Source organism: Dipodomys merriami, unplaced genomic scaffold (genome assembly GCF_024711535.1).
Source record: "Dipodomys merriami isolate MVZ:Mamm:240054 unplaced genomic scaffold, mDipMer1.0.p SCAF_547, whole genome shotgun sequence".
NCBI classification, from domain to species: domain Eukaryota; kingdom Metazoa; phylum Chordata; class Mammalia; order Rodentia; family Heteromyidae; genus Dipodomys; species Dipodomys merriami.
In genome coordinates this window covers 302,130-323,745 of record NW_027206121.1, presented here as the reverse complement: position 1 = coordinate 323,745, position 21,616 = coordinate 302,130, and the positions used below count along the sequence as shown (strand labels likewise).

The 21,616-nt window shown below is 38.4% G+C and overlaps 1 protein-coding gene across 1 annotated transcript in view; it reads right to left on the bottom strand.

The window, feature by feature from the left end:
• Positions 1–638: 638 nt before the first annotated feature.
• Positions 639–21,616, bottom strand: part of LOC138811665 (zinc finger protein 420-like) — a 99,605-nt gene continuing 78,627 nt past the window's right edge. Inside the window, 1 exon segment of the mRNA XM_069999367.1 lies at positions 639–1,118. Coding sequence (XP_069855468.1) covers positions 639–1,118 — 480 coding nt within the window.

The following is a 21,616-nucleotide window of genomic DNA, read 5'->3' as shown; positions in this document are numbered from 1 at the left end:
TCCACATTCTTTACATTTGTATTTTCTCACCTGTGTCTGTTTCCTGATGCAAAGTGAGTTAGGACTTTTCTTGAAAACCTTTCCATTTATTTTTCCTACATAAAAATTTCCCTCCTCTTTCTGTGTGAGGGTGTGTGTGTGTCTGTGTGTCTGTGTTTTGTGTGTTCTGTGATGAACCCTGAGCTATGTGTCTTGTAGTTCGAGGACTCCACATCTGCTATATCATAAGGTCTCTATCCTGTATTGGTTCTTTATTGCAATTTCAATTTTCTTACAGATCAAAGACTTTCCCATTTGGTACAATCCTAAGTTATGTCATTTGTGTGAATCAACTTATGTGTATTAACCTGGGACCTCCAGGTCTTTCAACACTGGAACACTGGTTGCATTCATAAGGTTTCTCTCCTTGTGTTCTGTGATGGATATTAAGGTGTGCCTTCTAGGTGAAAGAATTTCTATACCTGCTACCTACATAACATTTCTCTCTGGTGGGTTTTTTCTGATGGAAAGAAAAGTATATGTTCTGGGTGAAAGACTTTCCACATAGGTTACAATCATAAAATTTCTCTCCTGTGTGTGCTCTCTGGTGGACAGCAAGGTGTAGCTTCTGGCTGAAAATCTTTCCACACATATGACATTCATAAGGTTTCTTTCCTGTGTGTTTTCTGATGGACAGTGAGGTTTGACTTCCAGGTGAAAGACTTTCCACACATGTTACATTCATAAAGTTTCTCTCCTATGTGTGTTCTCTGGTGGCCAGTAAGATAGTACTTCTTGGTGTAAGACTTTCCACACATGTTACATTCAAAATGTTTCTCCTTTGTGTGTGTTCTCTGGTGGACAGTAAGGTTTGATTGGGTGAAAGACTTTCGACACTCATTACATTCATAAGGTTTCTCTCTAGTATGTGTTCTCAGGTGGACAGTAAGGTGTACCTTCTTGGCAAAAGACTTTCCACACATGTTACATTCATAAGGTTTCTCTCCTGTGTGTGTTCTGTGGTGGCTAGTAAGATATGACTTGCAGGAGAAAGACTTTCCACAAATGTTACATTCAAAAGGTTTCTCTTTTGGGTGTGTTCTCTGGTGGCCAGTAAGCTTTGATTTCTGGGTGAAAGTCTTTTGACACATGTTACAGTCATTAGGTTTCTCTCCTGTGTGTGTTCTCTGAGGGACAACAGCGTGTGTCTTCTCAGTGAAAGCCTGTTCACTCTCTTTACATTCTTCAACTACAGAAGACACATGAGGAGTATATGCAGCACACATCTTACCAGGTTCACTGAAAACACCCATGTTCTGACAGCCAGTGACCTTTCCTATCCTCATCCCTATGGAGTTCCCATTATACTTAATCAGTTCTGACTTCTGTATGGAGCTCAAATGAAAACTTCTTATAAGTGTCACTTTTTCCTCCCCTGGGTTACTAGTCAGGACTGCTACTTCAGATAGATACTCATTTTGACTTTCCTGACAGGTGCTAATCACATCCTCCATTTCTGGGACATCTAAAATGAATAATAGATAAATAGACAAAAACATAAATGAGATCCATAGATTCCTTAATGTAAAGATATTTCCTCACATTTCGTTGCAAGATTTTCAAATACGAAAGCATTGCTTTATGCAGAATATATACATTTCTCTGCAATGTAGTAATTAAGAAAGTAGTACTGACATTTTACAATGCAAAATAGCATTTTTCTGTATTTCAGATTTTTATATTTTTCTCCAGGAAATATTGACTCATATTATTCATCTACGTACTCTTAATGCTTCCATTCTGAATCTCCCTCTAAGCCCAGCACCACTGATAAGAAATTGTCCCAATCAGAGGATAGCAGCCCTAGCATACTTCTATTTTCTTCCTACCTGCATAATACTAGTTTAATAGAAAATGAGATTTTCTTTCTACATTTCTTATTGTCTTTTTCTCTTTAAGAATGACTTCTCTACAAACAAAGAGAATTGCTAACAATTACTAAACTGTTATACCAAATTCAGTTTGTCTCTATGAGAATTCTGGATTGACAATTCCTTGAGACAAAGGATCACCTAGTTCTCTGCCACACATGACTCAGGGGCACTAAGAATACTATTGCTCTGTACAGCTCAAGGCAAACAGACAAACTGGGCTCTGGACCCATCATCACCATTCAAGATGCTTTAACTTACCTGTGAAATTCTCTTCTGAGCCATCTCTTATCCATGGTTCTGCACCTTGTTCCAGCTTCACAATCAATTTAGGTTTAGGAAGACAGTGCCCTGTGAATATGAAATAGTGGAGAACTATTGCTCTTGCTGGGTCATCATTAATGTAAGGTCACAGACATCCTGTTCACAAGGTTGCTCCTAAATCTGGTTTCTCAATTGTTTTATTTTTTGGGTGGTGGGTTCTGTTGTGGGGCCTGAACTCTGAACCTGGGAACTGTCTCTCACCTCCTAAGCTCAAGGCTAGCACTCTAACACATGAGCCAGAATGCCAATTCTGGCTTTTTTTTTTCTGCTTTTTTGGTGCTGAGGAATTGAACACAGGGCCACAAGCATGCAAGGCAAGCGCTCTACCACTGAGCCACCTTACCAACTGATGGTTTCTCAATTCTTAACAGCTCCATGGTGGACTTTCCCCCAGCTTTGGGTTTTTTTTTTTTTTTTTTTGCCAATGTGTGGCTTGAACTCAGCTATTTTGCTCAAATCTAGCATTCTACTAGTTTGTGTCTTAGCTACATTTCTAGTTTTTGAATGGTTAGAGATAAGAGTCTCATGTTCATTTTTCTACAGTTGCTGGCTTCAAATCAAAATCTTCAGATTTCAGCCTCCAAGGTATCTAGGATTCCAAGCTTGAAGCAATGTAACCTATGTCAGGTTTGGCTTACAAATATACACTTTCACACTTTCCATTACTGATTTCCAGATCATACTGAGAGTAGTAATGTATATTCTATCTAGACTGTAGATCCACCTATAATAATGGCCCCAAGTCTTGGAAGTCAGTTTCCTGTTAGTGGATCATAGTTTAGAACTTTTGTCCAACTACTGATTTGTCTTCTTAAAGAATGAGAATAAACGACTGGGAAGGTGGCTCAGTGGTAGAGCACTCACCTTGCATTCCTGAGGTCCTGGGTCTGATTTCTCAGCACCACATAAGCAAAAAAAAGCCAGAAGTGGCGCTGTGGCTCAAGTGGTAGAGCACTAGCCTTGAGCTGAAGAGCTGAGGGACAGTGCCCAGGCCCAGAGTTCAGGCCCTATGATGGGACCAAATAACAACAACAAAAAAGAATGAGAATAAAATTAGCTCTTGAGTTACATACAATGCAGTTGAAGTTTCCTTTCAAAAGAAATGACATGTCCCATGGAGTGGAATCCTTTTTTTTTAGAAAATTTAATGGTCCAAAACTTTACACCAATAACCCTACATTTAGGAGGTGAGATCAGAAGAGGCAGGCTTGAAACCAACCTGGGCACAGAAACCCAGAATATACCCCATAATAAAAGCCAAATGGCTCATGCAGTAGCATGAAAGGCAAACAACACCAAGATCCCAGACCTGAATTTGGCTGGCTTTTATACTAGCAGTTCTTTACCTGAGAATGGACTGGAATCTTATACCTAACTAACATAAACAGTCAAATGTCTACTAAAATGAAAACACTTGATCTTCCAAATAAAAGTGACCTTTGCTCACCCAAGGACATGAGGTTGCTATAGGTCTCCAGCATTACATCTCTATGAAGGGTCCTCTGATCAGGATCCAGATCCTGCCACTCCTTCCAGGTGAAGTACACAGCCACATCATCAAATGACATCAGTTTCTGTAATGGCACATTTCCATCAGGAAATTAGACCTTGGTCATGAGAATTCCAATCTGAAACTCATTATACTACAGGTATGCTTTTGTCTTACATAAAATGTTTGCAGCTTGCTGTGTTATCTATTCATTGGGAAAATTAAATAGCAAATTAGAAATATTTGACAATACATAAAGCTGGCCATTAAAATACACAGATTTGCAGGGCGCTGGTGGCTTATGCCTGTAATCCTAGCTATTGAGGAGGCTGAGGTCTGAGGATCAAAGTTCAAAGCCGGCCCAGGCAGGAAAGTCCATGAGACACTTATCTCCAATAAACAACCAGAAAACTGAAAGTAGCACTATGACTTAAGTGGTAGAGCACTTACCTTGATGTGAAGAGCTGAGGGACAACAACTAGGCCCAGAATTCAAGCCAAAAGACCAATAAAAAGTTACAGATTCCCTAATGCATACAAACAAATTTCTGCTGGTAGCAATAGATATAAATTCTAAGGATAGGGGCTGGGAAGGTGGCTCAGTGGTAGAGTGCTTGCCTTGCATGCATGAGGCCCTGGGTTTGATTCCTCATCACCACATAAGCAGAAAAACCCAGCAGTGGGGCCAAGACTCAAGTGGTAGAGTGCTAGCCTTGAGCTGAAAAGCTGAGGGACAGTGCCAAGGCCCAGAGTTCAGGCCCCCATGACAACATTAAGTCTAAGGTGGTGTCTAAAAAATTATGTTATCTGTACAACTCAGTATGCTGAAAAATGAACTTTACAACTTTGGTGGGGAGGACCGGGGCGGAGGGGTGGGGGGGAGGATACGAAAGTATCTGAAGTAGAAACAAAGCAGGAGGCTACAATGCTTGATAAGAAATGTACTCGTTATGTTACCCATGTAATTGTAATCCCTCTGTACAGTATTTTCACAATAAAAATGTATTTAAAAAATTTATAATATCATGTTTGATAAAATTTTACTACATATCAGGGTAACAATGAATTAAACAAATATTTTTTCTACATTTACATTTACTGCTTCACCATAAATCCTATTTAGACCTTCTATTAACAAGTACTCTCATAAGCAAGCATAACACATTCAGGATATCACAACGGATACAAAACATATAACATTACTAGATTGATGAGAAGCAGTGTCCACATGAATGTTAGAAAACAGTAACGGTACTCCAGAAAGTAGCTAATGATTTATTGGGCCCTTATAAGATTTGATTTAGTTATCACATAAAAACATCCTAGGTTAACCATGTTTGGTTTAAATACTAAGTAGTGAAATGTGGTCATAGATACCCTGATACTTTGTTCCTATGTAAAAAAGAACTGCTACCATGAACTTTTGTAAACTTTGCTTACATTCTACAATACAAAATATAGGTAGGAGGGGAATAAAATGTTCCCTGACAAGATTTTCATTTTAATAGGCCTTCACAGAAGGTGGAGGCAAATTTATACAGGCTCAAGGAACACTCAAGATGACAAAAATGATAAATACTTATACTGGCAGTGAATGAAAATATTTAAAAGTTGTGGTATGGAAAAACAAAACAGTACCACAACAAATTAAGTTAGACCAAAGATAACAGAATGAGGTGAAATCAAATTTTCTTGTAGTTTATCAACTAGGAGAAGGACGTATTTTTCTGTAAGGAACTCTGAAGTTGAGCTGAAGGGGAAAAGGTTTGAGAGGTTGGAATTCCAGCCTGACAGCATTGAGAGCACTGAGAGCTGGCTGCAGAAGGCTTAAAAGAGAATTCTGGAGAGGGGTAAGAGACTGGAGTGCAGGCCTTTTCCTTACTGTTGGAAAGATAGCATCTGAAACTGAGCTGCTGTTCACCTTGAAGGCTAGATAAGGTGAATTTCATGTCTGCATTTTCTCTGGGTAGCAGTCTTCTGTCTCAGGAGAATAAGGAAACGTGCACCCCTCAAAAACTGTTGTGGCTCTGATTGTAATATTAATATAGATATTTCAATTTTGCATGTTATCAATGGTAATCTTCCCTGTATGAACTCAAGGTACTATGCTAGCTTGCTGGCAAACAGAGACCAAGTGCCAGAGAGCCTTCAGAACCCTGGTTTCCCCTAAGTCTATCTGTTTATGTTTTTGTGTTTCTCTAATTTTCCTTGTTTCTGGAATCCTGTAGAACTCTCTAGGAAACAATTTTCCTATACTTTGGGTAAGAAAAATGTCAATCCTAAGAGCCATGTCAGCAAAGTAAAACTAATCACTAAGAAAAACTAGTTCCTAGATAGATCATTGAAGAAAAGAAAAAACTGAGAGACATATGGAGGAAAGAGAGAATGAGAAAAGTAAGAAAAAATGATAAAAGATAGATACAAAGAGAGAGAAAGAGAAAAATAACCAATACAAGTGAGTACAAAATCAAAAGTAGAGAGATATTGTAGAAGAAAGAAATCTTGTGAGAATACTTTAGAAGACAACAAGATTTTGTAAAAAGACCATAATGTTTAGGAACAAATATAGCCTAAGCTTCAAGTAAGACCAAGACCATGAAGTAGTCCAACAAGTATATATGGAGAGTAATTTAAGTACATATAGGTTAATCATTCCTTAAGAACACACGAAGGTGCATATGACCACACTATTTCAGCAATTCGAGGAATGTTTCATTGAGATAGTTTAATGTTAATCATAAGGATGAGATCTCGTTGCAATCTACCCTTCACCTTCCATGAGATGTAACCTGCTCTATGTCACTATATCACGTAACAGGTATGACTACATGTTATGACAAGATGAACCTAGACATTCTGAAGCCAATCTGAAATCAACTTAGAAAGAATATAACTATTTAATCTGCTAAACCTACAAGTAATCTTTATCTCCTAATCTATAAGCCATCTTTATCTGATTTATGAATATGTTCCTGAGGCTGAATCTGTGTGGTTGGTATTGTTTTTAATTCTTAGACATCTTTAGGTTCATATAATGGAATGAAAAACAAATGAGAAATAAAAAAACACTCACCAGAGATCCATTCATTCTGTCTTGCTGCTGACAATGAACAGAAGACTCTGGAAGCATGACTGGGATATAAGGCAAATGACGTATTCAGAAATGAATCTGTGAGATTTTGGGTCCAGAATTTTCTCTTGCAAACATGAAACATGGGCAGCAAAACCATAAAGCTGTCTTATAAGAGAAGAATCTTTAATGTCTCAGACAGAGAATTAAAGTGTCCAATAAACAGAAATCCAGTCCATTTCCTGGTAGATAGCTATTATTAAACCAACTAATTTCTATGTTTATGTACACATTAAATTCGAAAAATTGAATGTTCCCAAAAACTATTGAATAATTGAAATCAAAATCATATCACATTTCCACTAAAAGTATTTATTACTGAATATACTTGGGGATGTAGGAACTGATTTTTTTAATACAAAGGTATCCTAGGAATCCATTGGAATCAGTGTTCTACCTCATTCATTTACATATTTAAACACCTGGGAAAGCATGTGTGATGGAACTCAGTAGTTTTCACAAAAGTTAGAGAAAAAATGTATACAGAATATATTTCTTGTGTTATAATATTTCAATAATGATTGTCAAGTGGCACATTTCACTGTACCCATAGCACACCTATGCAATGATTTGCAATTTGCCATTTCACATGCTTTGGCCAAAGGAACATGAGTAAAGATGAGGTAAACCCAGGTTTGAGAAGTCCCTAATGTTCATTTCCCTAAACAGTCTTGGGAAGAACCTTGGCCATCCTAAAGATACAACATAAAATACTCCATATAGGAGTGACACACCTGAAGATAAGAAACACTTACAAAGCATACAACCTTGAGTAAGACATATTACCTCACATTTTCTTCTGTGATTTTTCTTTTAAGGCCAAATGTCCCTGACCAACCCTTTCTGCACTACCAGGCACAACCAAACAATAAGAGCTAGCATTAGCAAATCCTTACATGGGACATTTAACATAAGTTTACATGATTACATACTAAAAATCATAGTGGTAACAGGCTGAGTAAATTAGCAAGAAGAGGATTAGGGATTACAACATGAATAGATACTTTCAGTCATAACAATTACCTCACCATCCCAAACCACAGCCTCAGGTACCCTCTCATAACTATGCTCTGGCTTATTCCTCAATACAGCGCATCACAATTCCTGGAAATTAGTTCAAATCTTCAAACAACACAAAGTAATTGAGAGTGGTGTAGGAAAGAGTACCACCTTAATCTGGAGCTCAGGGAAGTAGCAACAATTTTTGCATAAGGCAAAGGAAGCTAGCAACATCTTCTCCTTCCTGTGCTTTTCTGCTTCTTCCCTTTTGGGCTTCTCAGAATTGACAAGGTCTGTCCATTTAGGATGGAGATTCCTATTCATAGGGTGCTCTGCTTCAAACATTGCTAGGCTCCATTCCTAAAAATACAGGACCAGCACTCACTACTCCAATATCCCATGTACAACTGTCTCTAGAAACAGTGTCGAATACAAACACGTGTGAACTCAAGCCAGGAGATTAAAAACTCAAGAGAGCTGGGCGCAGGGCTCCTGGCTCCCACCTATGGAAGGCCAAACTGTACTTCAGGGCACTTCCAGCAGCAAGGCAAAGGAATAGAATCCGGAAGAGGCAGACTTAAAACGCAGGTGGTGGGCGGGGAGACGCATGCGCAAAAGCATCTTCTGCCCCACCTCCACCCTCCAAAAAACAAAAACAACCCAGGACTTTCAAAGAAAATATCCTCCATGGAGACTACAATTCCCACAATGCTCGGTGCCACCCTACTACATACCTGGGAACAAGTGTGATCTTGTGCATTGGGACTTTTCTCTGCCTTCTGTGGAAGTTAAGCTCAGTTTCTTCTTGAAAACCACTGTTTCCTCTTGAAATACATAAGACCAACCAGAAAATGGATATATATGGAGAGAACTGGATACATTGGATTTTTGATTCTTAGTTCTAATAATGAACTTGAGGTTATGAGACTGCGTTGCTTATACTTTTCTGTTTATTCAATGCCTGCCTTCTGCTGAATGTAAATTATATCTCTGTTTTGTCTTAATTTTTTTTTAATATATCCCCTCTTACTTTACAAAGATGTTGCCAGGCACCGGTGGCTCACGGTTCAAAGCCAGCCTGGGCAGGAGAGACCATGAGACTCCTATCTCCAATAAGCCACTAGAAAACCGGAAGTGGTGCTGTAGCTCAAGTGGGAGAGCGCTCACGTTGAGCTGAAGAGCTGAGGGACAAGCACCCAGGCCCAGAGTTCAAGCCCCACAACCGACAAAAAAACAAAACAAAACAAAGCAAAATATTCCCAACCACTAAACTTATACCTGTGTCATTTCCCATTGCTGTAATGAAAACACTGGCATAAAATAGTGAGATTGTGAGGTAAATATGCAGTATAATACTTCTGGTGATTTGGATTTCACAAAATCTATCAATTAATTTTCCAGAAACTTCCCAATTATATCTATTAAATCAAAAGAGTTTTTGTTTTTTTCTAAATTTTGCATTTCATTTAAGGATTTTATGTTTTGTTTTGTTGTTGGTCCTATGGCTTGAACTCAGAGCTTGGGCACTGTCTGTGAGCATTTGCTGTACTCTATGTGCATTTCCTTTAAAACTTTGTTGAAGTAACTAGTGAAAAGTTTCCTCACAGGGATTCTTATGAACATGGCACATCACCTCTATTTCCCTTCAAAGAGATAGTGGTTTAGGGCGTCAGGAATGAATGCAGGAGGGATAGAAGAGTGAAGTTTAGGCCAGGCTATGTTGATGTGAAGCTTAATCACTTGCAAACCAGTCTGCTTTTGTCTTTTCATTTTGCATGTGAAAATCTCTTTATAATTCTTACCTCTTCTCTGATCCTAACAGTTCTTCTCAGTAGCTTTAGGCTACATATCTAAGGGACCTCAGACTTGTCTTCTCAGACCTTATCCACTAAACTGTGGAATAAATCTTTTGTCTCCTGCCCCAATGCCATCAGAGCACAAGCAAAGCTCTGAGAGCCAATGGGATGATAATTAAGGAGACAGAGACATGGCTGATGACACAGTTCTGCTATATTTCTCAAATGCTTGAGTAATATTGGTCTAGACCCACTGTGCCCAAAAGTGCAAAGAGCACACATCTTTCCTCATTCTATTTCAATACATCTTTTCCACCCAAGCCTCCTGTCAGTTAAAGCCCCAGGACAAAAAGCTAGAACACCCACTTCCTCAAACCAATAAAGGGCAAGTACTTGCAGCCCTGAGGGTGGGAGTCAATGGCCCTGAAGCCTTTGCTCACATTTTGTCTTTTCCTGGCAGGCACCCCAGGGTATACAACAGTCTCCCTCTCTCTTATCAAAGAACCTACCCTTGTCTCTTACATGTTTATTGTGATTTTTTGTAATCCCTTCCATAAAAAATAATTGGGAAAGACTGGATTGGAAACTTTCACGTTTGATTTTAGTGTATGGGTTCTCCATGTCTCTATTGTGGACCAGAACTATTCCTCATGAAAATGGGAATCAAAGAGCATATTTGAATGTATAGACTTCAACTTAAAAGCACCTCTAACAATATAAAGAAAAAATAATTTCATTCTTTAAAACTAAATTCCTGGGAAGTGGCACTGTGGCTCAAGTGGTAGAGTGCTCGCCTTGAGCTGAAGAGCTGAGGGACAAGTGCTCAGGCCCAGAGTTCAAGCCCCACAACCAAAAAAAAAAAAAAAAAATTCCTCCCTAAAACTAAATTCCTGTGAGACAAAGAGATAAATCTGGGGTGCTTCCAAGAGTACCTATGAAATGTAGTTTTCTTTTCTTTTCTTTTCTTTTCTTTTTCTGTTAGTCATGGGGCCTGAAGTCTGGGCCTAGGTACTGTTCCTCGGCTCTTCAGCTCAAGGCTAGTGCTCTACCACTTAAGCCACAGTGCCACTTCTGGCTTATTCTGCTTATGTGGTGCTGAAGAATGGAACACAGGGCCTCATGCATGCATGCAAGGCAAGCACTCTACCACTGAACCACCTTCCCATCCCTGAAATATGGTTTTCATTGTTCAAGCATACCTTTGTGATGAATTTCTTTATTCTTTTATCCTTTTGTTTTGTTTTGTTTTGGGTCATACCACTTAAACTGTGAGCCTAGGAACAATCCCTTAGCCCCTCAGCTCAAGTCAAGTGCTCTTCATTGTGAGCTAAAGCACCAATTCTGGTTTTCTGGTTTTTATTGGAGATAAGTGTATCACAGACATTGCTGCCCTGGCTGACTTTGGATGCAATCCTCAGGTTTCAGCCTTTTGAAGAGCTAGGATTAAAGACATGAGGTACCAGCACCTAGCTTGCATTTCTTTTCTTTTATGTCCCAGCCTTGGGGCTTGAACTCAGTGCCTGGACACTGTCCCTAAAGTTTTGCTCAAAACTAGCACCCTAGTACTGGAGCAACAATTTCACATTTGGCTTTTTCTATGTATGTGGTACTGAGGACCTGAACCAGGGCTTCATGCAGGTTAAGTAAGCACTCTACCACTGTTTCAGGACAGCCACAACACCAACAGTGCTCTGGAAGGACAATGGGATGATAATGGAACAGACTGAGAGAAGGCCAATGATGAATCTCTCTTTATTCCAGCAATAACCTTAGCTATAGGCACTTTCTAGATCTGTCCAGTGCTTGCATCACATTTTTGAAGGACTCACTGTGCCAACAAGTGCAGACCATATGCATCCTTCCTCATTCTATTTCAACCAAGAACAATTCAAAAATAATGTACGAAGTAAATTCTATTTAAACTAGTATAATAAACATAATACTTAGAAATAAATGTTTCAAAAATGTAACCAAGAACAATGACAACTATGGGACACAGCTAGTCCAGGAAGCACCCATTTTTACCTGATCCTTATGTCTTGCTTCTCAGTAACTTACTTTTAACTTTTACAGAAAGAAAGCATTATTTTTACTTCATATTTTATAGGTGCTCCAATGTTGCCGTCTATTCATCCAAAAGTGCCTCACAATCTCCATTTTCATGAGGAAAAGCTCAGGTCCACTAAAAGAGGGATGGAAAACCCATACACTGGAGGAATGAATATCAGGCATGAAAATTTCCTACACAATCCTTCCAAATCATGATATGTGGAAAGGATCATCAACAATCACAACAACCCCTTAAGAGACAAGCTTAGAATGTCTGATATGAGGGAGGGAGGCAAAAGATTTATTCCATAGTGTAATGGATACAGTCTGGGAAGACAAGTCTGAAGACCCCTAGATATGTGGCCTAGACATGCTGACAGGAGCTTCTAGGTTCAGAGAAGAGGTAGAAAATCAAAACAAAATAGGATATGCAAAACAGAAAAGTAAAAACAGACTGGTTTGGAGCAAGTAATCAAGCTTCACATAAACATAGACCTGCCCTGAACTCTACCTCCTCCCACATTCATCCTGATCTACCTAGACAACCATTTTTTTGAAGAGTCTTGGAGGAGAAGTACCATTTTCTAAGAAACCCCTGAGAGGAAAATTTTCACTAATCCCCTGAATCAATTAATAAAAGAAAGGCAAGTACAGCACAGCAAATGCTCACAGACAGTGCCCAAGCTCTGAGTTCAAGCCACAGGACCAACAACAAAATGAGGGATAAACTTTATAAGGAAAGGCAAATTTCAGACACAAATAACCAAAAACTCCGTAAAATTTCATAGATGGAATTTGGGAGTTTCTGGGAAAGTAATGAGTAGAATTTGACAAATCAATTTAATTCAAAGATTATGAAGTATATCTGTCTGTAAATTCTGTTATTTTATTCCAGTATATATGTTAGAGCAGGGCAAGATGATGCCAGAATTAATCAGTTTACTGTCTCTAAGTATTTTTTTTTTTTTGGTGGATCTTGTGGCTTGATCCCAGCCTGAGCACTGTCCCTGCGTTTTTCAGCTCAAAGTGAGCTCTCTATCACTTAAGCCACAAAGCCACTTCCATTTTTTTGGTAGTTAGTTGGAGATAGGATTTATGAACTTTCCTGCCCAGGTTGGCTTTGAACTGGGATCCTCATATCGCAGCTTCCTGAGTACCTAGGATTACAGGCATGAGCCATTGGCACCCAGGTAAAAATATCTTTGAAAAGTAAGAGTAGAGATATTCAAAACTTTAAGGAAAAACAGAGACATAATTTACATTCAGCAGAATATACTGTTTGAACAAAAACAAAAATATAAACTACGTAGTTTCATAACCTCAATTATACTAAATGAACTAAGAATTAAAAAACCAAAATATACAATGCTCCTAATACATTTGTTTTTTTAATTGGTCTCATAATATTTATGTTGGTAAACTGAATTTTCAAGAAGAAACTCACCTAAGTTCCCGCAGCTGGGAGAGAAAGGTTCCCATGCATCCTTGCACACTTAGGATCAAATGGTTCTGTCAGTCAAAACCCTGTAACAAGCCCACTTCCTCTAGGTGAATTGTGCATCGCGTTCTGGGAATTGTAGTTTCTTGTGTGTGGGCGGGGGAGGGAGGGGAGGAGTAATCGGAGTGGGGGGGGGGGAAGAGGCGCCAATGCCACGTTGCCCACCGTTGGTGTTTTTAGTTTGCAAATTCAGGTTTCTTTTCTTTTGCCTTGCTGCTGGAAGTGCTCTGAAGTACAGGTTTGCACTCCATAGTCAGAGCCAAGAGGTAGAAGCCCAGCTTCTCTTTTTCAGGGGAACTTGGAAGCTGAAACTTGAAGCAATCTGAGGCTCCTAGCCAGATTCTGCCCTTCCCATCTTTCCCTGGTCTCGGGTGGATGATATTTTAGGGCTCATGGGTTTGTGCTGCCATTAGCAATTGTTCCTCCAGGTGCCAGAAAGTGGCTACAAACCTCTGATTTTCGAGACAAGGAGAGTCAGGAGTTGTGTGTTTATACTCCTGACCCTAGAGATTCTGGTACTCACCCATGTGATTTTATAAACTTGCCTTTTGTGAATTGAAGCCAATGAATGGTAAACATTCCTTAAAAATGTCTTATATAAACCATACTGATCCTCTTTTTATTATCTGAATTTCCTATGGATTTTGAAACTTTCAAAATGCTGCTGGCACAGATATACTCAAATTGATGTGTCTGTTCTGACAAATTACAATTTCTCCACTAATATATTTAGCCTATTTTACATCACTTAAAATGAGAGAGACTGGCTGGGCAGTTGGTTCAGTGGTAAAGTGCTTGACTTGCTTGAATGAAGCCCTGGGTTTGAGAGCTCAGAACAAAAAAGCCAGAAACAGCCAACAGTGTACTGTGGCTCAAGTAGTAGAGTGATAGCTTTGAGCTGAAGGTCAGAGGGACAGTGCCCAGGCTCAGAGTTCAGGCCCCACAAAGACAAAAAAAATGAGAGAAGTTTCCTCTACATCTACACCAAAAGCAATTGTTAAAATATGATAATTGTTAAATATAACAAATGTTAAAATATGTTAAAATTTAAATACAATACAATGCCCTTGATATGTGTCTGCCTGTCCTGATTCTTGAACTCAAGGTGTGGAAACTGACCTTGAAATTATTTGGTTCAATGATAATGTTCTGCCTATTACGCTGCATTTGCACTTCCCAGTACTGTGGTATTTTATAGGACATAAGACTCTCAGACTTTCTTATCACCCTGGCTTAAATCAGTGATCCTTGTAGGGTTTCTTCATGTCCATCACAGGGGAACACAAGCAGGCACGGGAGAAAGATTATTATAAGGTTTATTAGAAGGACCATATTTCCCAGGACAGGGAGCAGAAGCATTTGTCCCTCTTCAGGTTGCAACACAATCTGAGGGGCAGGAAGTGAGTTAAGTACATGCTCAGGTGTGTCTGAGATGACAGAGGGAGTGGCCAGCTGTAGGGAGGGAACTCTAGGTCTGGGAGGAGCTCAGGTCTGGGTGGAGCTGAGCACTAAAGGTTGGGATAATACTAACTTTCCTCAGATCTCAGCATTCTGAATACCATAGATTGCAGCTATTAGACATGATAGCCCAGTTACAATGCTCTTTTTAAATTCAGATTATATTCTAATGAAATAATATGAAATAGAAAACTTGAAAATTTTAAGGCAGAATGTTCAGTCACTAATGTGTATGAGGACAGTCCAAATCCCAAAAGACAGAAAATGCCCCACCCTTGAAATCTGTAACACTCCTGATCTTAAGTATTGTGAATGTGAACACTTAGTCTATAATAAATTGTTTTAAGTTTTTCAAAATAAGAAAACATTCTTGTGACAGAAAAACCCAGTAGTAATGTGCAAGTATTGCTTTTAAAGGATTCATAGTGTCTTTCTGAGCAAAAACAACCTCAATGATGTATACAGAATAGATTTTCACTTGTTGTATATGTCACTGTAAAGGTGATGTATTTTATATTAACAATTACCATTCTACATAATTGTAAAAACTACATCACTACTCGATAACAGAATATCCTGTGTAATCAACCAATAAGTACAAGCAAAAGCACATCGGGATATAATTTGTTGGTTTTAATTTTGATGGATCTACATTTTGGGGTGTATTTTCTGTTAATGTTGTTTAGTAACACATAAGACTTCAATTTACTAGTGCCTTGGCTGGGGATGGTTGACTGGGATTTTGTCACTCCTCTGACCAGCATTTTATGTTGCATCTTTATTAGGCCCTGTATCTCCAGCAGAATGGACATGATTCGTAACATGACTACTGAGGAAAGTGAGGGACTTCTCAATCTGTGTTTATATCATCATTACTGAGGTACCTTTGGCCAAAGCAGGTTCAAACTCAAATTGCAAGTCATTGTACAAGGTATGCTAATTATTTGCATAAAGGATAATGTGCCATATGACAACCATTACTGAAATATTATAAAACAAAAAAATATGTGTTGTATATATTTTATCTCTAAAACTTTGTGTGAAAATACTGTTCATAACATACATGTGTTTGAATATGTAAATAAATGAGGTAGAGTACAAATAATCAATGGAATCCTAAGATACCTTTACATTAATAGAAAAATAGTATATATCCCCAGATGTATTTCAGTGGTAATTACTTTTAGTGAACAGGTGGCATGTTTTCCTTTTTTGGGTTCAATTTTTCAACAATCTTTTGTAGGAACTTTAGTTTTATTTTCTGTTTTTTTGGGAGGTGCGGGGGTCTGGTGGTGGGGCCTGAACTCTGGGCCTGGGCCCTGTACCTTAGCTCTTCAGCTGAAGCCTAGCGCTCTACTACTTGAGCCACAGTGCCACTTGCAGCTTTTTTCTTTTTGCTTATGTGGTGCTGAGGAATCAAACCCAGGGCCTCAGGCATCCAAGGCAAGTGCTCTACCACTGAACCACCTTCCCAGCCCCCGTGCATATGTCTTTAGTGGACACTTTAATGCTCTTCTTAAGACAGGAATGATTCTTCTCCCATAGGAAGGCTTTTCCAGCCCACATATCATGTTTTGAGCAGGAACATCTAGGGTAAAATCCCACAGGTTCTTTCTGACTCCCTTATTTGCCTTCACTCCTAGCCATGGTTCCAGAATCTTTATTCATTGTCAACAGCAAGAAAGAATGAAAGGATCTCTAGTGAGATTCTTTTATTTCTCACTTTGTTTGACATTCCATTTTATGAATCTAAGGGTGTCCAAGATTGAAGAAAAGAAAAGAAAAGAAAAAAGAATCAGCTTCAGGAACATGTTTCTAAAAATGCTAAAGATGTAGCTGGACACCAGTGGCTCACACCTGTAATCCTAGCTACTCAGGAGGCTGGGAGCTGAGGATCACGGTTCAGAGCCAGCCCAGGCAGGAAAGTCTGTGAGACTGTTATCTCCAATAAACCACTAGAAAACCAGAAGTGGTACTGTGGCTCAAGCTATAGAGCGCTCGCCTTGAGCTGAAGAGCACAGGGACAGAACCAAAGCCCAGAGCTGAAGCCCAGGACCGACAAAAAAAATAAATAAATAAAAGCTGAAGATGGCTTGGAGATTTAGCAGATTATAAAATCTGTCATTCTAAGTTAAGTGCAGATTTGCTTCAATTTGTTTCTACTTTTTCTAGTGTGAGAGAAAGTTGTCCCACTAGTTATGTGATTTAGTGACACCTAGGAGATGACTTCTCATAGAAGGTGAAGGATGGCTAGCAACTGCTCAGACATCACATCCTCATATGTAATATTAAACTATCCTAATGAAATTTTACTGGATTTGCTGAAATAGTGTGGCCAAACATAACTTCAAATATTCTACAGGACTGAGTGAGCTATAAGTACTTCAATTAATCTCTGTAAATACTCTTGGACTGCTTTGTGGTGTTTGTTTTACTTGAAACTTAGGCTGAGCTTGATGGTATTTATAGAAATCTCTGTTTTTCTCTATGGTGTTCTCATAGGAGTTCTCTTTCCTATTTTCCCAATTCATTCTATTTTTCATGTTTATTAGCTTTTTTTCTTTCTTTTGTATTACATTTATTTATTGTGAAAATACCATAAAGGGAGGTTACAATTACATGGGCAAGATAGTGAGTACATTTCTTATCATGCATTGTTGCCTCCTCCTTTGTTTCCCTTTACCATCCTTCTTTCTTCTTTTTTTTTTTTTTCAGTTGTAGGTCTGGAACTCTGGGCCTAGTCGCTATACTTAAACTCTGCAGCTCAAGGCTAGTACTCTACCAGTGGTGCCACATCGCCACTTCCAGGTTTCTAGTGGTTAATTGGAGATAAGAGTCTCACAGATGGTCCTGCCTGGGCTGGCTTTGAACTTCTATGCTCAGATCTCAGCCTCCTGAGTAGCTAGGATTATATGCATGAGCCACCACCATGTGAGTTCACTAGCTTTATTTCTCTCTTCTCTTGTTGTCTATTTTTCTCTGTCTCTTTTTCTCTTTCATTCTCTCTGCTTCTCTTTCCTCCACTTGTCTCTTAATTTTTCTTTTCTTCAAATGTTTTATCTGGGAAGTAGCTTCTCTTACTGATCAGTTTTCTTTTGGTGACATGGCTCTTAGAATTGACATTTTTGTTATTCATTATACAGGAAAATTGTTGCTAAACATAAAATAATTTGAGTTTCCAGATTCTATTATCTTTCTCTGGTTTAATCTCATTTGATGTGGTTCCTGCAGTTTTCCTTTTTCTTCTTGCTCTGCTTGAATATTTGCATTCACTGATATTATAACATAGAAGCTTGTTGTGAAAATAAACATACAGTGAATATATGGTTTTGGTATTGGAAATATCACTAATGGAAAATTCTGACATACATTTGCTAAGTAGTAAACTTTAATCTCAGGAACTTCAATACTAAATAGCATGTGTGGCAATGTATCCTTGAGAATCTAGTGGAAGAAATGGTTCAGGAATATGTGACACACTTGAGCAATAGTCAGTGAAATCATCTGCAAAACCTACACAGATTATAATAATTTGTATTTTTCTCCATGTGTGTTTGCTATTAATGCTATTTGTAGTGTGTATTTCCAACTAAACACTGTTTGAGCATGTGTTCAAACACTTTCAGTTTGTTTATTATTTTAGTAGGTAAAATAGATATGTTTGTCACCCATATGTCTTCACAGAATCCAAAATTTGATTTTTCCATGTTTCTTTGGATGAGAGGTCTAGCTATGTAGTCCAGCAAGCTCTTATTTGTTAAATAAGATTATTTATTGTGAAAATACCATACAGAGGGGTTACACTTACATGAGCAAGATAATGAGTACATTGCTTATTAAGCATTGTTGCCTTCTCCTTTGTTTTTCCCCTACCATCCTGGCCCTCCCATCTCCTGGACTACACTCCCCCACCCACCTCCAAGCAAGCTCTTCATCTTTTTATGTAGCCTAGGCTGGCAAATAATCTTTCTTGAGTTTCCCAAGTCCAGGGAGAATACTTGTGTTTCAGACTGTGTGTGGCTACATTAGCCATTCTTATGTGTAGAGTTCATTAATAAAACACTGGGCCACACTGTTGTGAAGCCATTCCATCCATCCATCTACAACACTTTTCATCTTCCATCTGTGAAGCTATTTGATCATTGAATAGGCAGCCCCTGTTCCTCTCTATCCCAGTCTCTGGAATCATCCTACATTTGGGCTCCACAAGTTTGTTGATCCTTGGAAGCTCAGTAAGGGAAATTATACCATGGCTGCTCCTTTATGATTGGTGTGTTTTATTTAGCTTATTTTACTTAAAGTTCATCCCTGCCATAAAATGTAGTAAAGTTTTCTCCTTTGAACACATTTATTGTTTTACATGCTTCAATGTTTTGCTTATTGTGAGTAGATTTTGAGAAGTGATTCTCCAAGCATTTGTTGTACTCCCTGCTTTATCTGCTGTTGCACACAAGCATAGAAATGCTGGACCATATTCCTATATAATTCTATGTTTAGTTCTTTTTAGGACTCTTCGTACCATCTTTCATAGATTATTTGTTTGTTTGTTTGTTAGGTCGATCAAGGGGCTTGAACTCCGGCCCTGAGCCGTACTCCCTCAGCTCTTTAGCTCAAGGCTAGCGCTCTACCTCTGGAGCCACAGCACCACTTCTGGTTTTCTGGTGGTTTTATTGGAGATAAGAGTTTCACGGATTTTCCTGCCCATGCTGGCTTTGAACTGTGATCCTCAAATCTCAGCCTTCTGAGTAGATATGATTACAGGTGTGAACCACGGGTACCTGGCTTCATCTTTGATATTTTTATATACATGACAGAAATGCACCAAGGTTCACATCCTTTTCACATCTTTCCTAGATTTTTTGAGACTTTGGGAATATTTTGGTTGTTTTTATTTAAAACTATGTCCATACTAGCATGTATCAAGTGTTATTTTATTGGAATTTTGATTTGAATTTTTCTCATGACTACTGATATTAAACTACTTTTATATTTTAATGTACTACATGTGTATGTCGTTTTTAGAAAAATCTCTTCAATCTTTTTCCAACTTTAAAATTAGATTTTGTTGTCTGGGTTACTTGAAGGATTTTCTTTATATTTCCTAATTCATATTGGTTAGCAATCCATTTAGAGATATATGCAAATATTTCTCACATACATGCTTTTTTCCCTTTGTTGGTAGTGTTTTTCAATATACAAGGTTTTCATTTGTATTTATTTATTATTTATTTATTTATATATTGTAGGTCATGGGGCTTGAACTCTGGGCCTGAACACTGTCCCTCAGCTCTTAAATTCAAGACTAGCACTCTACCACTTTGGCCAGAGCACCACTTCTGGTTTTCTGGTGACTTACTGGAAGTAAGAATTTCACAGCCATACCTGCTCAGGCTGACTTTGAGACCCGATCTTCAGATGTCACCCTCTTGAGTACCTAATATTACAGGTGTGATCCACCAGAGACTCACATTGTTTGTTTGTTTCTTTGTTTTTTCCAAGAGGTAGTTTTGGAGTTTTATTTATGGGATTACTGTCAAATCTTGCTTTATTTATTTTTTCTTTTCTTTTCTTTTTTCTCAGCAGTGAGTCCTGAACTGTAGGCCTGGGTGCTGTCACTCAGCTCTTCAGCTCATGGTGAGTACATTACAGATTGAACCAAAGGAACATTTCCAACATTTTACTTATGTGGTACTGAGGAATTAAACCCAGGGCTTTATGCATGATAAGCACGCACTCTACCACTGAGCAATCTTCCCAGACCAGTTACTGTCAAATCTGATACCATGAAACTTTCCTCCCCATCTTTCTTCTCTTCTTTCCCCTTTTCCTCTTTTCCCCTCCACTCCACTACTCTCTTGTCCTCTCTTCTTCCTTCTTTTTCCTGACCTTTTGCTTCCCTTCTCTCCCTCCTCCACTCATCTTCTTTTCCCTTTATATCTGAGATGAAGACTTGCTAGTATCACTACAGTTAGGTTTCTAACTTAGAAACACAGTAATAAACATACCTCATGGTTTTCTTGAGCTACTATTGGAGCTTGAACTGCAGGTCTCATAGTCAGTCAACTTCCTCACTCACTGTTGGCATTATCACTTGAGCTATACCTCTAACCTGTTCATTAGCTGCTTAGTTTGAGTTGTCTATCCAGGCTGGCTTGCAGACCTCAGTTTCCTCCTTAGTAGCTAGGCTAAAATGACAGTCTGAGCAAGAAGTACTTGCCTTGATTTTTCTTACTTCAACATTTAACATTAATACTTTATTGGCTACTACAATGAAATAGTTTATTGTTTCTGGTTTATGTAGAGTTATTTTGCAACCTAAACTGAAATAGTTTATCTTTCAAATTAAGTGTTGTATTGTTTTTCTAACAACTGTACCTTTTCTACCTGTGGTAGATTTTCTTCACTAAGCAGATCGTTTATGCTGGAGGTATTGTTTTATAATTAATGTAATTTAATCTTATTATGGAGGTGATGTATAGAAAGATATGTCATGAGTGAGGTAAAAAATACCCTTCGTTTCATACAGTGTCTTCCATGCCTTCATTCTCTCCCAATCTCTCCTTCTTATCTCTACTCTTGAGTTGTATATTTTACTTTCATCACCCTATTTCCCTTACATTCTATGACTTTGCCACACCCACCAGAAGATATACATGTGAATACACCATACATAATCGAAAGCAATTGTTTTTATTTCACAAGTGAAGTAAGAAAGTAGCTCTCTTTAATAAATCACAATGATAGCATACATACATTTTTACATATTCATTCTTGTTTCCTTCTGTTTATTTTACTGTTGGATTATTAGAAATATATCGTTGGATTTTTTTGTATTTATATCATAGATTTATTTGTCATACTGATTTCTAGACAATTTGTCTTTAGATCTATTGTCAGTGTGTCTGTCTTGGTAAATATAACTGCATAGTGCTTTATAAACAGCATTTAGTAAAGATAATACTAT